At 42.4% G+C, this 16,792-nt stretch overlaps 1 protein-coding gene across 20 annotated transcripts in view; it reads left to right on the forward strand.

Moving 5' to 3' along the window:
- FGFR2 (fibroblast growth factor receptor 2) overlaps window positions 1-16,792 on the forward strand; it is a 93,681-nt gene that overhangs the window by 35,846 nt on the left and 41,043 nt on the right. For all 20 annotated transcript variants that reach the window (XM_086900323.1, XM_086900320.1, XM_086900326.1 and 17 more), the window contains 2 exons: window positions 5,444-5,613; window positions 11,903-12,026. In XM_086900323.1, coding sequence (XP_086756449.1) covers window positions 5,444-5,613; window positions 11,903-12,026 — 294 coding nt within the window. The remainder of the gene's footprint in view (window positions 1-5,443; window positions 5,614-11,902; window positions 12,027-16,792) is intronic.

The raw sequence follows: 16,792 nt of genomic DNA on the forward strand, positions 1-16,792 counted from the left end.
CAAGGCAGCTGTGCTCTGTAATGGCTCAGAAGGATTCCTGCCCTTCCAGCGACAGGGAGCGGTGCCCAGTGGTTGCGCTAATGACCTTCTTGTAAAACGAGCTATCATTTTAAGCTACTGTTAATCAATCTTGATTGGGGAGCTGGTGAAAGGCCCTTGACAGTGTTCATCTGCTGGGACAGGGGTGTGTGCTGCAGCAGGGGCCAGGCACACTTTCCCTGCTCTGAGTAAAAGATGTTTCTCAAGCGCGAACGTTTAAACATCGCGGATGGCGGGGAAAGCGCGGCCATGGAGATGGGAGGAAACTGCCAGAGGACAGATTTGGGCCTGAGCAGTGTTCCACAAGCAACTCCCGGTTGGATTGCTCTTTAAAAGGTGCTCACTGTCTGCTGAGGGAGCAGCACGGCCTCCTGGGGTCTGGGCTGGAAGCAGGACAATGACTGAAGGGTCGCGGCACCCTGTCCATCCAAGTATTCTGTGTTCAGTGAAAAGCTGCATCACAGTAACTCCCTTGGATTAATACAAGGCTGCTGAAATAGGGTTGTGATTTGGCAAGATGAGATATGCGTGAAAGTCAGGGGTGGGACCTGGTGTGGTGTGTCTAGTGCCTTGTAAGCCTTCTTTCAGATTTTCTGTGGCACCCAAGAGGCCACATCCAACTGAAGATACTGGGTTACAAGGGAGAGTGAACTGGGAGCTGTGTCTGTGTTTGCTGTGGTGCACAATGGCCAAATGCCCTTTACCTTCCCTGCCTATGGGATGTTGAGCCTGGGGAAGTCCATGACCTCACTAGAGTTCCTGGCTGCTGGGTCTTTTACAGAAGTCTTTTAAGTGTTTCCTCAATCATGGTTTGAGCTTTGCAGATCTCAAATGATTTAACTGATAATTTACATACAAATTACAGCTGTGATCATTAAGGATAAGCAATGGCAATTGGCCTGGTTATGCCTTTACTGATGGAAACAAAAGACCATAGTCTTCAAAGGTTGTTGCTTTTTGATGAAACAATTCTGATAAAGTCCAGCTGTCTTGGCATGTTAATTATGATGAGATGAGGCAGGAAATGGCTGTAGTGCCTTCAACAGGAAGCTGAACCTTGGCATTCTCATTCCTGCATACTTAAAACTAAACCAAACCTTTTAGAGCTGTTTTATTTACAGTGCTAAGCATTCTTTTAATCTGTTTTATTTTCTTTGCCTCTGTTAGAAATACATATTTCAGAGGCCAGATACTTCCAAATGCAGGTGGAGAGGCTGTTGAGGGAGTCTAGTGTAATTTTCAAGGCTGCCCAGAAAACACAATTGCTCTTGAAGTCAGTGGAGGCTGTAGGTGACTGTAGATGTGAGGAGCAGCTCCTCCTTGGGAGAGCAGGGCACTGGTGTGTACCCACGTGCATTTCCCCACTGGCCCTGGGTGTATTTTTTGGGAAGAGGCTCGCAGAGGAGATTTCACTCTGCCTTTGCTGTCCCTTTAGCTTGACAGATACTTCAACTGCCTGAAAAAAACACTGTGGTAGATTTGTTCCAGACTGTATCCTGAATGGCTTTTTATTACTTCCAGCTTTTGTTGAGTGGATTAGTGCTCATGGGGAAGGTGCAGGATTGGTTCCACTGCAAAACAGTCCCTTTTCTCTACAAAATGGCTTTGTTGGCAACTTGAGTTTTCCCCTTTGTTACCCTAAAGATGGGCCTTAGCTTGGTTCTTGGAGGGTCATCTCCAAGGACTTGCTTTTACAATCTTAGGTGCTGAGCATCATTCTGACAGCAGTGGAAAAGACATTGCTGACACTTACTGCCTTGTCCTCACTGTGATTTTGAGAGTTAGCCCTAATTTGAGGGATTTCTATAATCATGACCTGATGCTGGCCATGCAGCAGCTGTTGTGGTGGTTGCAATCAAGTCCACCAGCAAATTTATTCTGTAGACCTGTGGGTAGCACTGAAGATGCTGCTGCTCTGCCTTGAATTCTGGTCAGGCAACTTGCAGCTTTATGACTTTTTTTTTTCTTATCGCCCTTTAAACAATTTCTTCTGGGCCAAGCAATGGTAAATTGGCACCAAGAACAAAAAGTATCTAAATGTAATCCACATGCTGTTCCTTTCATGCCTTGAAGAGTTTCAGAAAGGATGAAGCAAGGTTCAAATTCATCAAATCCTGTAGAGTGGAAACCCACTCAGGGGAGCAGCAAAAATTGGATGTTGCCTAGAAGTGTTTTTTAATTAAAGGTCAAATACAATAGCACTGAAAACCTTGGAGGGGTTTGATGTGGTCACTTATGGTGCTCTATTGCCTGCTTGAGGTGCTTGTCAGGCAGGCTTGGAGTTGACTGCTTTTGTATTTCTTTGTATTAGATAAGTCCAAATAAAAACTGAAGAGTCCTGAAGTGAAGTGGTCCCCTGGGCTTCCTAATTTCAATTTCACATGCAGGAGATTTGGCTGATTAGATGTAATGTCTGTGCAGTGTGGGTCAGCAGGATATTTTCTTCACTAATGAGAACTCTAAAAGCAATCAGGAATTCCCACCCGTTCCCCTGCTGCTCCTTAGTGCTTCATGCTGGAGTCTGCCCTGTGGTTACTGTGAACTTTTAGCAGTGGTGCCACCTATTTCCACCTGTCCTGGTAGCAGTGATGGGATGTGATGGACACGGCCCGTGGGAGCAGTCAGCACCTGGTGGTACCTACTCATTAACTATGTTCATTATGGGTTTTAGTGAAGCTCGGTGGTTTTCCTCTCAAGACAAATAGAAGCACTAAAAGGTTTTAGATTATGATGATTTAATCTATAAAGAAGAATGGTGTGTGTTAATCAGATCAATTGCTGGATGAAAGCACAATTTGAGGGAAGTGTGATGGTCTGTGGATGTTGCTGCCTTTTCCTCTTTTCCTTGAACATGCTGCTAACAATGAACAATGTAGAATGTCTTGAAGCATTTTCAGATGGTGTTTACTATATGTGATGTCTACATGTTTTTCTCCAAGGTGACCTGTAATTTAGGAGCATTTCAGGTTATGCTGAGGGTTGTGTGAGGGGAAGCTTTCCAAACAGACCTTTCTCCCATTTTGGGTAATTCCTTTTCCCCTTCTGTGGGACAGAACTGAGCTGCTTCTCTTCATTCCTGCCTGCATCTCCCTGGCCTCTTTTCTGCACCCATCTCTGTCAAGAGATTTCCCTCTGTGCATTTGTTGTATTGGAGCTTCTCCAGGAGCAGATTATTGATGGGAAGGATACTTATTTTTGAGAAAACTAGAGGATGGGATGCACTATAACGCAGCACAAACCTGGCTTTGTTTGGGGAGCTGCTGGTGGCTGCATCCGGACCAACTCCAGTGCCCTGGTCCCAGTCTGCAGCCTGATGGGAGCTTCCTAGAGCTTGACCCTTCCAGCCCCTGGGCTGCAGGGCAGCTTGGCCAGGGCTGAGCTGTGGAGCTTGTGGCTCAGAGGCTGTGCTTGCCAGTGGCTGCACGTGAGCTCTCTGTGCTCCCTACATGTGAGAAAGGTTCATGTGTGGATGTGATGAGAAGTGACCGTGCTGGCTGCAGAGTTGCTGGGTTGGCAGTACCCATTTGGAGGATAAAGTGAGCACCCTGCCCTGGCTGGGGTGCTGAGACAGCTGGTTTGGATGGTTGGTTGTCTTTGACCTGCCCCAGTTTGCTTTGACTTTGTGGGAGCTGCGAGTAGGGCCCAGCAGTGGTTGCCTTGTGGAAGACTTTAGTAGTCCAGGGAAAACAGCTTTTTAATCCCTCAGTACCAGCATGTAATTCTGCCTTTGCCTGGTGTACTTGTAATGTCATTTGGCCTTTGCGTGTAGCAGTTAATTCCTCTGCTTGGCTTTGTTTAAAGTCTTCTGTTGCTTTAATGTGATCCTGCTTTTAGCAAATAATGTTAACAGCGATTTCCCTTGCATCCCTAATTCACTTTAGTCTGCGTAACAATTTCTTAGTGTTGCAGTTAAATTTTCAATAGTTACTTGATTTTCTATTTTGATTACATGCACAAATTTGCTTTGCTTTTCTACTTCATTAATTTTAACACTAATTGCCACTTCGGGCAAAAAAAAAACCCACCAAACCCAAACACTTATCGTTCATAGCATCATTATAGGACTTGCTTTTAGAATGTTTTCTTTATACTGAGAGAGACTTTGTTAAAGGATTTATTCCTGTATTTTCTGTCCAGCTGTATTTTTATTTAGAGAGGGGGGTAGCAGGATTTGTGAGCTTGCACTGATTGTAAGAACTGCTATAAATATTTGAGGAACGGAAGAGTTTATTTATAGTGGAGTGTTGGCCTGCTAATGAAGGAAATGAAACAGGGCTCAGAGAAATGGAGTTATTTTTCTGGACCCCTCTAGTCCTAAAAATTCCACGCTAATCTGATTTGCTTCAGGAAAACTCCATTGTAAAAGAAATTAATGTTTCCTACTATTAAACAGATCTTGAATCTTTAACTTTTTTAAAAAAAACTGTTATAGGAGACGACTGAAGCAATGCCATAAAGATGTTGAGAAATGTAGATGAAGTGGTGCAAGGATCCCCAGAGCATGGGATAACCTTGTCTTTGGGTCTGTGTATCCAAGTTTAACTCTGTGAGGGTAAAAACATATGGGTAATTGTAAATTTTGTTCTGCTGTGTTTCCTCTACTGGTACATGACAAATGTGCTTTCTAATGATGTTCATGTGGGCACAGGCTGGGCCAGGACACGGCAAGGAGTGAGTGAGAGCCAGGAGAGCCATGCCAGGGTCTGGGAAAAGTGATCACCTCAGAAAATGTGGGTTGAGAGAGAGGCACTCTCATTTTATGCCATGTTTTTGGATGTTCCTGACCCGTTGGGCTTCAAGAGGCTCATTGGTGTGGGAAAGCCCTCCAAAATGATCAAAGTTTTTTGCTGATCCACATTTACTCATTCGTTTTCCTCCACTTGGGTTAAGATTTCAGAAGTATGTTCCATCTGTAAATACATTTCCTGTGGCAGTAGCAGCGCAGTTCACCTTGGCATCGCTCACAGTGGGCCTTAGCGTGCTGTCAGACAGATGGGTGCTTTTATCCCCCTTCTCACAGAAGGGGAAAGGGAAAGGCTGATGTTTCCAAGCATCTTCTGTCTTGCTCTGTCTGGCTTCACAAAAATTCTGAGTTTAAACCATCACAGTAACTCAGCTCGAGGTCAAAAGGGCCTGATGAAAACCCCGTGTCTTATTGACATACGCAAAACAAAGGTTGTCTGTGGTTAATTATTGGAATTTTGTCTCAAATTAAATACCCAGAGCAGCAGACCGAGCCGTTTGCAAAACCCTGGCTGACGCTTGCAGCATGTGCTCTCCAGTCGCGCACTCTTTAAACCGCGCTTAAATCGCGTTCGTGCGGCTCTTTGCGCCGCTGCCAGGGGCTGCAGAGGGAGCTCAGTTTCCGGGTGCTGATGTTTCTGGATGTGTCCCTTTGGAACAGGGGCGCCTTACTGGACACACACGGACAAAATGGAGAAGAGGCTCCACGCCGTGCCGGCCGCCAACACCGTCAAGTTCCGCTGCCCGGCCATGGGGAACCCAACGCCGACCATGCGGTGGCTGAAAAACGGGAAGGAGTTCAAGCAGGAACATCGCATCGGCGGGTACAAGGTGAGGGCTCACGATGGCATTTTGTAATTTCTCTTCTTGACCAAAGCTGTAAAAAAAACCCAAAAAAAACCCCAGAACAAACAACCCAAAGCCAACCCTCCTCCCCCTCAAAAAAACCAAAACCAAAAACCCACCAGAAACTTGCTGAAGTCAACAGAAAATCTTTTAATGGCCTTGGATCAAACGTGGAAGCAAAAAGAGGTGGTTGTTTTCTTCTGGGGAAGGGTGGGTGGTTTCTTTGGCGGTTACTGAGCACTAATTCTATATTTTTATTTTTTTTTTCTGAAATTCAAGCTAAGCTTCTAGCCTAGCTGTACAGCTAAGGATTATTTATAGAGGCGTATTTGGAAAACCAAAGACTGACTTAGCAAAGCAGATTAAGACTGTTTTGCTCTATTCATTTTTGGCTGCATTGCTAAAAACATGACCATCCGCTTTGGTGAGTGTAAGGCAGTTTAATAAAGGAAGCTCTGGAAGTCAAAAGTTATTATTTTCTATAGAGTTTATGGCCTGTGAAACTGAAATGGGAAGAAGAATTTGAGGGAAAGTAACAGCAATTACTTGGAAGGGTTTGTTTGAATTTTAAGTGGCTTCAGATTAGATGTCTTGTTCTGAGTTGGTGGTTACTGATTAAGAGAGAGTTTTAGGGAGGCCAGCTCGCTCTGTGTGTTGGTGCACAGACCTTTAACCTCCCAGTATCTGCCTAGGTCAGGTCAGAAGTCAGGATTCGGTCATCTGATCACCCTCCTCCGAGGAACTGGGAATGCGTGACTTGGATGGCAAATTGCTGTTCAAGCATTGCCATTTCTGACTTCCTTTCACCTCTTGTGTGGGTCGCCTCTCAGCGGTTTCCTCACGCCCCCGACTCCTCCCCGAAGAGGAGAAGTTTCTGAGGCAGTCACCTTGTGTCAGGGCTGGAATCCCCAGCCTGGAGCTTGTGCTGAGCTGCTCCGAGCAGTTTGCCATGGTGGTTAGACACAGGTTAGCTGTTTTTGCTAGGCAGAGCTCAATTCAGAGTCCTGAGGCTGCCCCCCAGTCCCACACCCCTGCCTTGCCCCCATGGTTGTGGTGTTTTTGGGGGGCTGCCTTGCTTGGGCCATTGCTTTGTCAGCTGTCGATTCAGGTCCTGCTCGGTGCAAAAAAATCTGTTTTCCAGTGCAGAGGGAGGACAAGCCTCAGCCTCCTTTCCTCTCTAGCTAGGTTTACTGCAGAAAGTGTCAATTTTTCCAACATTTGTGTTAGCAGAGAGCAGAGCCCAGAAAGCCTCCCCGCATGAGCACTAATTATCTAAGTAGACTTTTCCATCTATGTTTGCTTACACCATAAATTTCGGTTGCTTATGAGTGTACACCTGGCAACACCTTCTGCCTTTCATAAGGCTGTGGACTGTTAACGAATTGGCTCCAATTCAGTGCTTTTTGCCCTTCTCAGTGCTGTTTAAAAACCAAAAAAATGCCAATTAAGGGAAAAAAAACCCCTCTACCAAACTAATCCTGTCTTGGAAAATAATAGTAACTATTCTGGTAGTTACCAGGCTGTTATTTTGAACGTTTTGCATCTGATGAAGGGGAAATGAAGATATCACTTTTGAAGGCCATGAAGGAAAATGTGTGTCTAGAGAGGCAGGATGGAGATACCTGGTGTCTGCTTTGGGAGGGGGATCCTTGGTGGGGTAAATCAGCTGGTGTGGGGCTCTGTGCTGGCACTGCAGGTCTGTGTTAGGGAGCTGGGTGAGATCATTTAGAGCTGTGCCCATTAAGTGGCACAAATTAAACTTTTGGTCACGTGTATTAAATGTATGCAATTCCCTAGGTGTGTATGTAGTCTGGGAAGGAGCCACAGATGCCTGTTCCTAAAGCCAGCTGGATATGTGAAGTCTTAAGTCTAATTCTAAATTTTAACTTCTTATATCTCTTTAGTCCAAAGGAAAAAAAAGAGGGGACACAGCTGAGGATTTCAGAGTTTCTTGTTGCTCAGAAATAGGTTAAATTTTAAATTTTGTTGTAGGATTTACTTACCATTGTCAAATCTACCAAATCCATGTATATTCTATTTTGTGTCATTTTGAATAATCATCTTTGAAGATAGAAGTTTGTTCCCAGTGAATGGGTGTTAAATAGTGCTTTTAATAAAGCTCTCCAGAGCTTTGGGAACCTGTCTCCTCAGCCTGTTAGAGGGGCAGGATGAAGTCTCTGTGAGCTCATGCAAAATTATCCTAGAACAGGGAGAGAATTGCATTTTATCCACACCACTATTGCAATGAACTTTAAATGAAGGGATCCTCAGGAGGGTCTGAGTCTATCAGTGCTGGCCTGTGCTCAACAAGGCATCACAGCAGCTCATGGTAAATCTCTTGTCCTGAGTCTGGGTGTTGCTCTCTGCAAGGCATTCTCCCTGGAGATATTCACAATACTTTGGGATAGAATAGCTGGAAACAAACCTGGCCATATCTGACAGAAGAGACAATCATCCCCTGAAGCCTTAAGGGACAAAGGGAAGGGAAAGAAAACCTGAGGCTTCCCAATAAGCCTTCAGCCACCTCTTTCCTGCTAAGAGCTGAGAAATGCCTTGGTGTATTGTTTTTATCTAAATCAGATAGTGGCCTGTAGCACTTTGTCCCTCACTGGGGAATGTCTTGAGTCAATTTGCACTCAGGCAGGCTAGCAGGAGGGTGTATGTGCTGGCCAAGATAGCTTCCAGGGTGGAATTCCTGCACTGTGACTAATTCTGGGTGGTGAGTTTCAAAACTGATCCTTTTATGATCTTTCAAGATATACCCAACCTCCTTAAAATAAAGAGAACAGGACCAGTTGTTGAATATCTAAATCCTTTTTACTCAGATTTTTTGAAGTGATGATAACTCTTGTTTGTGTCTTTAGAGGCATTTTCTGTTTTCTTTGAGCTGATAATCTAAATCCTCTCTGAGACCACAGGAGCCTTTTCTTTCCTGTACACCACCCAGAAAGCAAATGCACTTCTATCAGCTGTTACTGTTTAAGCATTAACACGTGTGTGTTTTCACCTATGCATTTGGATAAGCTTCATCACTGCAGTTGTCTTAAACACATTTAAATTCAGCCAGGTAAATACAGATTATTTACCTGATTTTTGAAAATTTCTGATTATAAGAACAACTGCACAAGCCTCTGGCCTTTGCCAAGGGTGTTCTGTATTTGTTCTCTTTATCTGAGCAGTACCACTGTACTGCTGTCTGAAATGTGCTGAAACTGTGCTGCAAAATTGTCTGAACAATTTTGTGGAGAATTGTACTTTGGTTTCTAATCCTTCTTTCCTTTGACTTTATTTTAAAATGGATCCTTTTTTAGCTAAGTGACAGCTTTTCATGACGTTGTCTCTTCAGTGAAGACACACATTTTAAGACTGAACAGAACTGTCCACTGCTCTTTACGGGATACTCCAAAAGCAAAAAGTTTCTATGAAAAATTCCTTGCCCTTTCCCAGTTCCCTGACCAATATGTCTTGGCATTTTGATTCCAGTTGGTTTCCCACCTCCAAGCTATAACTTAAGGGTGCGGTTTGTATGCATTTGATACTGATAATTCAGTTTTAAAATTGAATCTTTTGGAGAGATTGCTTGGAAGAGTGGTTAAAAACTTGATGGAGAAGATTTCCCCCCCAGAGAAGCTGTCAGTGATTTGCTAGAAGAGTCCATAACGAGTCTGGAAAAAAAACCTGGACTAAGGGATGTGGCATTTAATTTAAAAAGGCCACATTACCAAAGCCTGTGTTTCAAGCTGTGTGGGTGCAGGGATGTGGCTGGACTCTGTTGCATGTCTGGGAATGAAATGTTGAGTTTGGAAATCTTCAGTGAGAGAAGAGGCTGCTCATTCCCAGCAAAGGGGGTTTTTCCTGGTCTTCGCAATGCTGCACTTGTAGCCACAAAGCACTGAGCCAACAATCTCGTTGGATCCAGATCCCTGACATAAATCCATTTGTCTGACAATGTGTCATAACTGCTTTGGACCTCTACAACAGTTGTTTAGCTTTAATCAAAGTGGCTTAAGCTGTTGTTTTGTTATAAAGATATTATCTCTGTCCATGCAGTTACAAGAAGGGAAATTGCACAAATACTTTTTGATCCAGTATATCTACTTGTGGTTCTAAGTTAGTTATGTTTTCTTAATGAAAATAAACAATTTCTTGCATTTTCCTGTCAAATTAATTACCTGAAGCTTGTTTACAATTTTTGTTTTAACTTTTGTGGAACTATGATCTGCTCTTCCTGTTTTTACGGTCAGATTGGTTAAAAACTCTTGCTCTGATTCCGAGAAGAGTGTTTTGACTTGTAATGGCAGAAAGTTCAGGTCACTTTGACCAAGTGTCCTTCAAAATAAATCACAAAGAAGTAAAATACTCAAAATGTGTAGCTGTTGTATTTGTAGTTTACCAACAGTTTATGACAGCAGTTCTTCCTGACCCAAACTTTGACTTTCAGAGTTGTTTAGCAGAAGGAAGAGATGTTGAAATAACACTGATAAACTCTTTCTGGTTCTATAAACTTATTCCTTAGCTCTTCACAGTGTGAAGAAAAATCAATTATATTGATTTTGATGAAATCAGTATAATTGTTTGACCATCAACATGAGGGGCTGAGGAGAGAAGCCTTAAGTTTGGGCTGCAGATTTTGAGGCTGTTTCACACATTTCTCTGACGTTAGCTTAGCATCTTCTCCTGCTGCTGGAGTCTTGCCCACACTTTGCTTTTCAAAGCCCACATGGCCAGCCATTAGCTAATATTATTAGTCCACAACTGGGCAATAATACACATATCCAGCTATTGAGATAATTACTAGCTGGGGGAACTAGGAAAGCCAGGAGCTGCCTATAGAGAGAACTTCTCTTCCAAGCTTTGAACTGAAGACTTTTTTACCTCCAGCAAGTGCTCCTGGCATTGGGATGTGGCCCTGTGCAGCTTTTCTTGCTGGATAAGGAACTACAAAATAGTCAGGCACGATGCAGGATTTCATAACTGTAGTTGTAATGATGTTTTAAGAATGTATGGTTACTGGAAGTGTCACTGAATGGTCCATAAATTTTTCTGGTGCACAGCACTGAGTTACTGCTTTCCATTTGGCTGATTAAAATGACTGTTCCAGACTGTGTTTTATTCCATTTGCTGAAATATGTACTTTGCAGTTGAAGAATTGTACCTTGCAGCTACAGAGAATGTTAAGCTTTCTGAGCACTTTGTCAAAGATGTAATGTTAAAACAAGGAATTAGTCCATAGCCAGCAGAAGGTCATTTTGGGAGCCAATTTCTGATACAGGAAATATATGTATGTACTGGATGGCTCTGTATCCTGGGCTGGATCCTATTTTCTGTGAGACCAATGCCAGAGCTCCTTTGGAGTTCAAATGGGAACAGAATCAGTACCTTGAATACATTCTGTCTGAGAGGGATTCTGTGAGACAAGTGTATATCCTAACACTCTGTTTCCATGAGGCCTTTTTTCAGGCATTTTTCATGAGGCAGCATGATTCTAGGATTCATTTCTTTCTTGGGGTACCCAGAGCAGCAGGAGGTTTGGGGGAGGAATCCCAAACATCACCCCTCAGATTTGCTAGAACATGAGCTGTGTAATTTTTATTGATATTTTATAATATAAATATATATTATATAGAAATTATACTTATATATTATTTATATATATTTATAATTATAAATTATATAGAGATAAATGATTTCTATTTAAAATATAAAATATTTATTTTATAACTAAAATATAGTTTATTTTACTTTATGTATATATATTTATATAAATAAATATAAAATATTTATATTTTTTATATTTCATTTTATATTTATTAATTAATTTTAAAGGAGGATGGAGACTTAGATGTTAGGGGATCCTATCCATCCTGTATTGCTGATGGATAGTTATTAGCAGGTGGCTGTTTGGAGACAGAGGGGGAATATCCTGAGGGTGTGCATTCACTTTAGAGTGGATTGAAAAGTGAAGTCCAGTAAGACAACTACTGCTAACTGGTGCCATCCTGGTCAGCCTGGGAGGACTGAGTGTGCACTGGCACCCACAGTGCTTGGATCAGGTAAATTTACATCAGAAGGTGTGAAAGCTTTCACTGCTGCAGCCGTGCTGCTCTGGACCAAGCACAAATCATTTCAGTGTCCAGAACTGTCAAATGAGCACAGAGGAGACTTTCAACTGTGAATTACACAAGGTTAATCGTTCAGGGAACAGTTCTTTTGGAAGGGGAGAGGGTAAAACTCTGCTTGAGAAGATCCCAACCTCTCTGGTTCCATCCCCCAGGTCCGTAACCAGCACTGGAGCCTCATCATGGAGAGCGTGGTGCCGTCGGACAAGGGGAACTACACGTGCATCGTGGAGAACCAGTACGGCTCCATCAACCACACCTACCACCTCGATGTGGTTGGTAAGTGAAGCTGCCATGGGCAGGACAGTGCTTTTCACTAATGACTTTCTCTATTAAAGCATTTAGAACCGAGCCGATACGTTCCGCGTTTATTTTGGAGATGATTTCCCGGTACTCTGAAGATAAGATTTCACTGCATGGCTGATTGCTTCATAACTGTTATGTGTTCATCTGTCTCACTCATGTCTGTAGGATTAATCTGCCCCTGCCTTGGCAAGATGTGTAATATCCATGTGTAATATCCACCCACAAGTATACCATGACGACCAAATAATAAATGCTGGTGCAATTTTAATCATTAGTATTACAATTTAATTGTTACTTGTACAATTGTACTAACATAGGTTTTAATAACTTCAGTTATGAAAACTGTCAAACAATCCTTTAGAGTCCTGTTATTTTATCTGAATATTTTTATATTTTTTTTTAATGAAAAGCCAGATATTGACTTTGCAGCTAGAGCAGATCTGGAGCTTCAGGAAAGGCAGTTTGCACTCACAGCGCTCTAACAGAGATCTGACTGGAGCCTGTTGGGTGGGCTCTGAGCAGTCCCCAAAACACAGGTGATAAAAATTCTGAAGAAGTGTTTTACCTGAGGACAAATTCTAAACAGCTGTGTGAATTTTTAAGTAGTAGCAAAGCTGTGATTACACAAGACTATTAAACACAGGCTTAATAATGTTGCCTTATTAATACCTAAATCCTGTTTGCTTTAATATGGCTTACAGATATTTATTTAATTGGTTAGCTAAATTAAAGCTTGAAATCTCAGTAACAATTTCTGTTTACCTCTAGTCTTGCCGATTGGCCTGGATGGGTATGAGCAATTTTATTGACTCTGAAGGCATTGCTGTCCAAAATAACCAGTGTGGCTTTTCTTATAGGACCTTTAGGTATCTGATCCATGGTTTCTGAAGTATGTCTTGAATGGGCTTTACAGGCTTTGTGAATAGAACTTTTGATCAATCCCTATTGAAAGCAAAAATCAATTTGATTATTGCATGCTATTTTTGATAGACAGCCCAACTCCATAGATTCTTTGTGGAATATCTTACTGTAAGTGTGGGCTTATATGACTTAAATGGCAACAAAAACGTTAATTTCCCTGGTTCTTGATTGGTTTTCCATGAATAAAAACATATCCCTTGCATTGTTTTGGATGGTCTCTAAAAGTAGTGCCTTGTTTTGTCTGAGACCACCTAAATCTGTGGAAACACCCAAATCCAAGAGAAAACAAGTGCCAGCTTTTGGGCAGCACAGAAGGAAGACATTCCCTGTGAAAATGCCAAGGAGAGCTAGCCTTTGTGGAGCAGAGGAGGAGAGAGATCCCTTTGTGATGAGGATGCTGTCAGACTAAAGCCCCACCACCAGCCCTCGTGCTTTCAAGCCTTCAGAGCCCATGAACCACGCAGCTCACCTGTACTTGAGTTTGGGCAGTCAACACTGAAAGCAGCGAGGATTTCCCCAGCCTTGGCAATATTTTTGTCACAGAGTGAGCTCTGGGTGTGGTTGAGGTGAGCTGGGTGGCTGGCAAAGCCGTTTTTGTTCAAACACTTGTTTAAACAAAGTTTATGGAGGGAGCAGCAGCAGCCGGGGATGGTTGTTGGTGGTTGTAGTGAGCTGTGTTCTTCATGCTGTGGTTCTCTGCTGACCACCTCACCCAGGGCTCCTGCAGGGGCTTGCCAGGCTCTAGGCCTGACTCACAACCTTTCCTTGCTGAAATGAAACTGGTTAAAATTTCCCCTTCTCTACCCCCTCTTCGTTTTCCTGTCCCAGCCTGGCGTGTTTCATGTTGACCATAAATTTCTTCACCCATTTTTTTTTTCCCTGGCAAATGTGTTCATGGATGATGCGGTCATTTGAGCAAATATTTGTCAGAAGCCCTCTCACCTCCTCTCCTGCTTTGAGCCTTTTGAATGTCTTGCATTGAGGAATATTTGCAGAAGTTTATTTTTCCTGGCAGTAAATTATAGTGACCTGCATGAATGAATGGAATGGTAGTAAGGATTATGTCATTTATTTAAATGTCTAGTCCTTTCCTATAGAGAGGCAGAAAAGTAAATAATGGGGTTTTCAGAAGTGATGAGAGGTTTGGGGTGCTGGGTACCCAGCTGATGGCACCCAGAGGACCCTGCTTGTGTCCTGTAAGAGATGAAACCAGAAGTCCAAATATTACTTTTGCAAGTCACAACCTGTGTTTTGGAGTCCTGCATACTTAGTAATTTTACCACTCTTTTTTTTTTTTTCATTTCATTTGATGAGTTAGAGGGCATAATTGTGAGTCTGTTTGAAAACCTGTGCATGGGAATGTGCACTTTTGGTTGATTTTGAGTGTGAATCCCTCAAGAGATTGGGATTTTCACCTAAAGAGGGGTTGATGTTGGAGTGCTCAGCCATTCCTCTGTGGCTGGAGGCTTGCAGTAATTGTGGAGCATAAAAATTGCTGAAGCAGTAAATTAAGGCTGGCCAGAAGGGGAAACTCTGACAGTTTTTCTTGTTGAGACAGTTCTACAGAGTTAACTTTATGCCCTTTTTTCAGTTTTCATATGAATTTTCAGTTCCCACAGGGCTGTGGGGAGTTATGAATGTTTGTTTAGAGGCAATTGTGTACATAGACCACATCTTACAAACTTCAGGTCATAATTTTAGGTCATGTTCTGTGTAGAAAACTGTCAGTTGAAAGCCTCTGAAATTACTTTTCCTATATGGTTTAACTGGTTCCAGAGCTGATTAAGTGTAAGTAATAGCAAATGGTATTAAACATGGTTACATATTACACTAACATGAGCATCTGACTATATGGTGTAATGTAGAGAACCCTCTGATTATGTCACAGAGTTGGGAGGTATCCCAGCAAAAATCGTGCCAAATAGTGACACAATGCTAGTTAGGAATATGCCAATAACTTTCCAAACCTTGAACTCTTTTGACAATTAAAAGCCTGGAGCCAGCAGGGCTGAGAAGTTTTCAGTCAGAATGTAGGTGTGAAGTATTCTCATTTTTACCTTGTAATTACTTGCAAGAACTCTTAAGAGTCAGCTCAGATGGTCTTGTTCAGATTTACAGACCTGGCAAAACCCTTGCACTGAGGTGTTTTTTTTTACAGTGGGAGTAGAAAATATTGTAGAAAAAAGAAGCAGCAAGTCATTGGCAGCCTCTCTATTGCTCAGGATTCTTGTGCACAGTGACTGTGTTAGCAGGGAATGGCCCATTCAAGTTGGCCAGGATGTTCTGTGCTGGACAAAGTTATTCTTTGAATGTTTGGGATATCCCAGCCTTTTCCTTCCTTCTGCATTTCCAAGTGGGGATTGAAGCAGGGCTTTGCTGAGATGTCTTAGGTTGCAGTAGTGGCAAATGCTGGTGACAAAAAACTCCACCAGGATGCTGTGAAAGGGAGACGAGACAATTTTAGCTTTTTATTAGAGTAGTACCCAGAGGCTTCAATTAATATTGGATACTTATTGTCCAGGGCAACATGCCAGCACACAGTAATTGCTTACAACAGAAATATAGCAAGGCCAGGAGAGGGAAATGTCACTGTCCATTTTAGAGATGAAAACCCGAGCTGTGGAGTGATGAAATTTCTTGCCCTGGGTCACACAGGAAGCTGGTGACAGAGCCAAGAAGCAAAGCTGGTCTTTGAATCCTAATCCAGTACCTTAATTAAAAGAATGTTCTTTCCCTTGTACAGTTTAGCCCATCAGCTGGTTTTTTACATGCAGCTGAAGTGCCTTTTCTCCTCTTTTGTATTTAACAGCAGGTAGAAACTTGAGTTTTTATGGTAAGCTTACTAATAGACTAACTCCATTCTCATTACACATGTATAAAGCCATGCAATCTTAAGGGAGAAGGAATGAAAACGATGTGGATTTCACTTATGAGTTGTATTGTAGTGAATCCGGGTTGCAGGAAGCAACGTGGGAATGCAGCCACTGAGACTTGTATATAATTAGATCACTCTTGGATGGCAATTATTGCTGGAGTACAATTTCAGCAGCAGCAGTTCTGCTTGAGTGTGGAGGAACTAATTGAATTTGGGTTTTAACAGCAAAAGAAAAGAAGGTTACTCCTTGAGCAGTCCTGGTCCAGGTAGCAGTTTCTGCCCTATTTAATATTGTCATCCAGGGAGACAAAGGATGGTTTGATTTCAGGTGAAGTTTGCCCCATTACCTCATTTACTGGGATTTACACGCAGCTGCTATAGCACAACACCTCCACAAAGAATATATGACGACCCTGCTGTTTGAGATAAAAACGAATATGTTGCAAATACAGATTTTTCCAGAAGCAGCCCTTTTGCAGCCAGGTTAGCAGTACTTTGAGCAGCTCCTAATTTGCCTGATAGCCTTGCCTTTGGCTCTCTTTGCTGAGGAGTGAGCTCCAGGGGTGGCAGAGCACCACGCAGCTGTCCCTTAACAGTAATTCATATTTTCATATAAAACCAGTGTGAGAGTAACTTCTCATCCAGAAAGCATTTTAAATGACTCTCAGTTTAAAGCTTGTGCCTCAGAAATCTCATGTATGAATGATTTTACTGATGGCAGAAAAACACTTTTATTCTGAACTCTTGGTGGTTTCAGAGTGCTATAGGATACATTTTATTCTTGCTTTTTACAGCACACTGTTAAAAATATTTTGAAAATGGAATCGACATTTTGCTATTGGTACTTCACTGTTTATGTTTCCCTTCGTTTAGACAGAAGGAAAAACTTCTGCTTTTGTTTCTAGTCAAGTTTTATTTTTGGACATTCACGTGCTCTCGCAGT

Source organism: Cyanistes caeruleus, chromosome 8, assembly GCF_971803275.1.
Source record: "Cyanistes caeruleus chromosome 8, bCyaCae1.hap1.1, whole genome shotgun sequence".
Taxonomy (NCBI): domain Eukaryota; kingdom Metazoa; phylum Chordata; class Aves; order Passeriformes; family Paridae; genus Cyanistes; species Cyanistes caeruleus.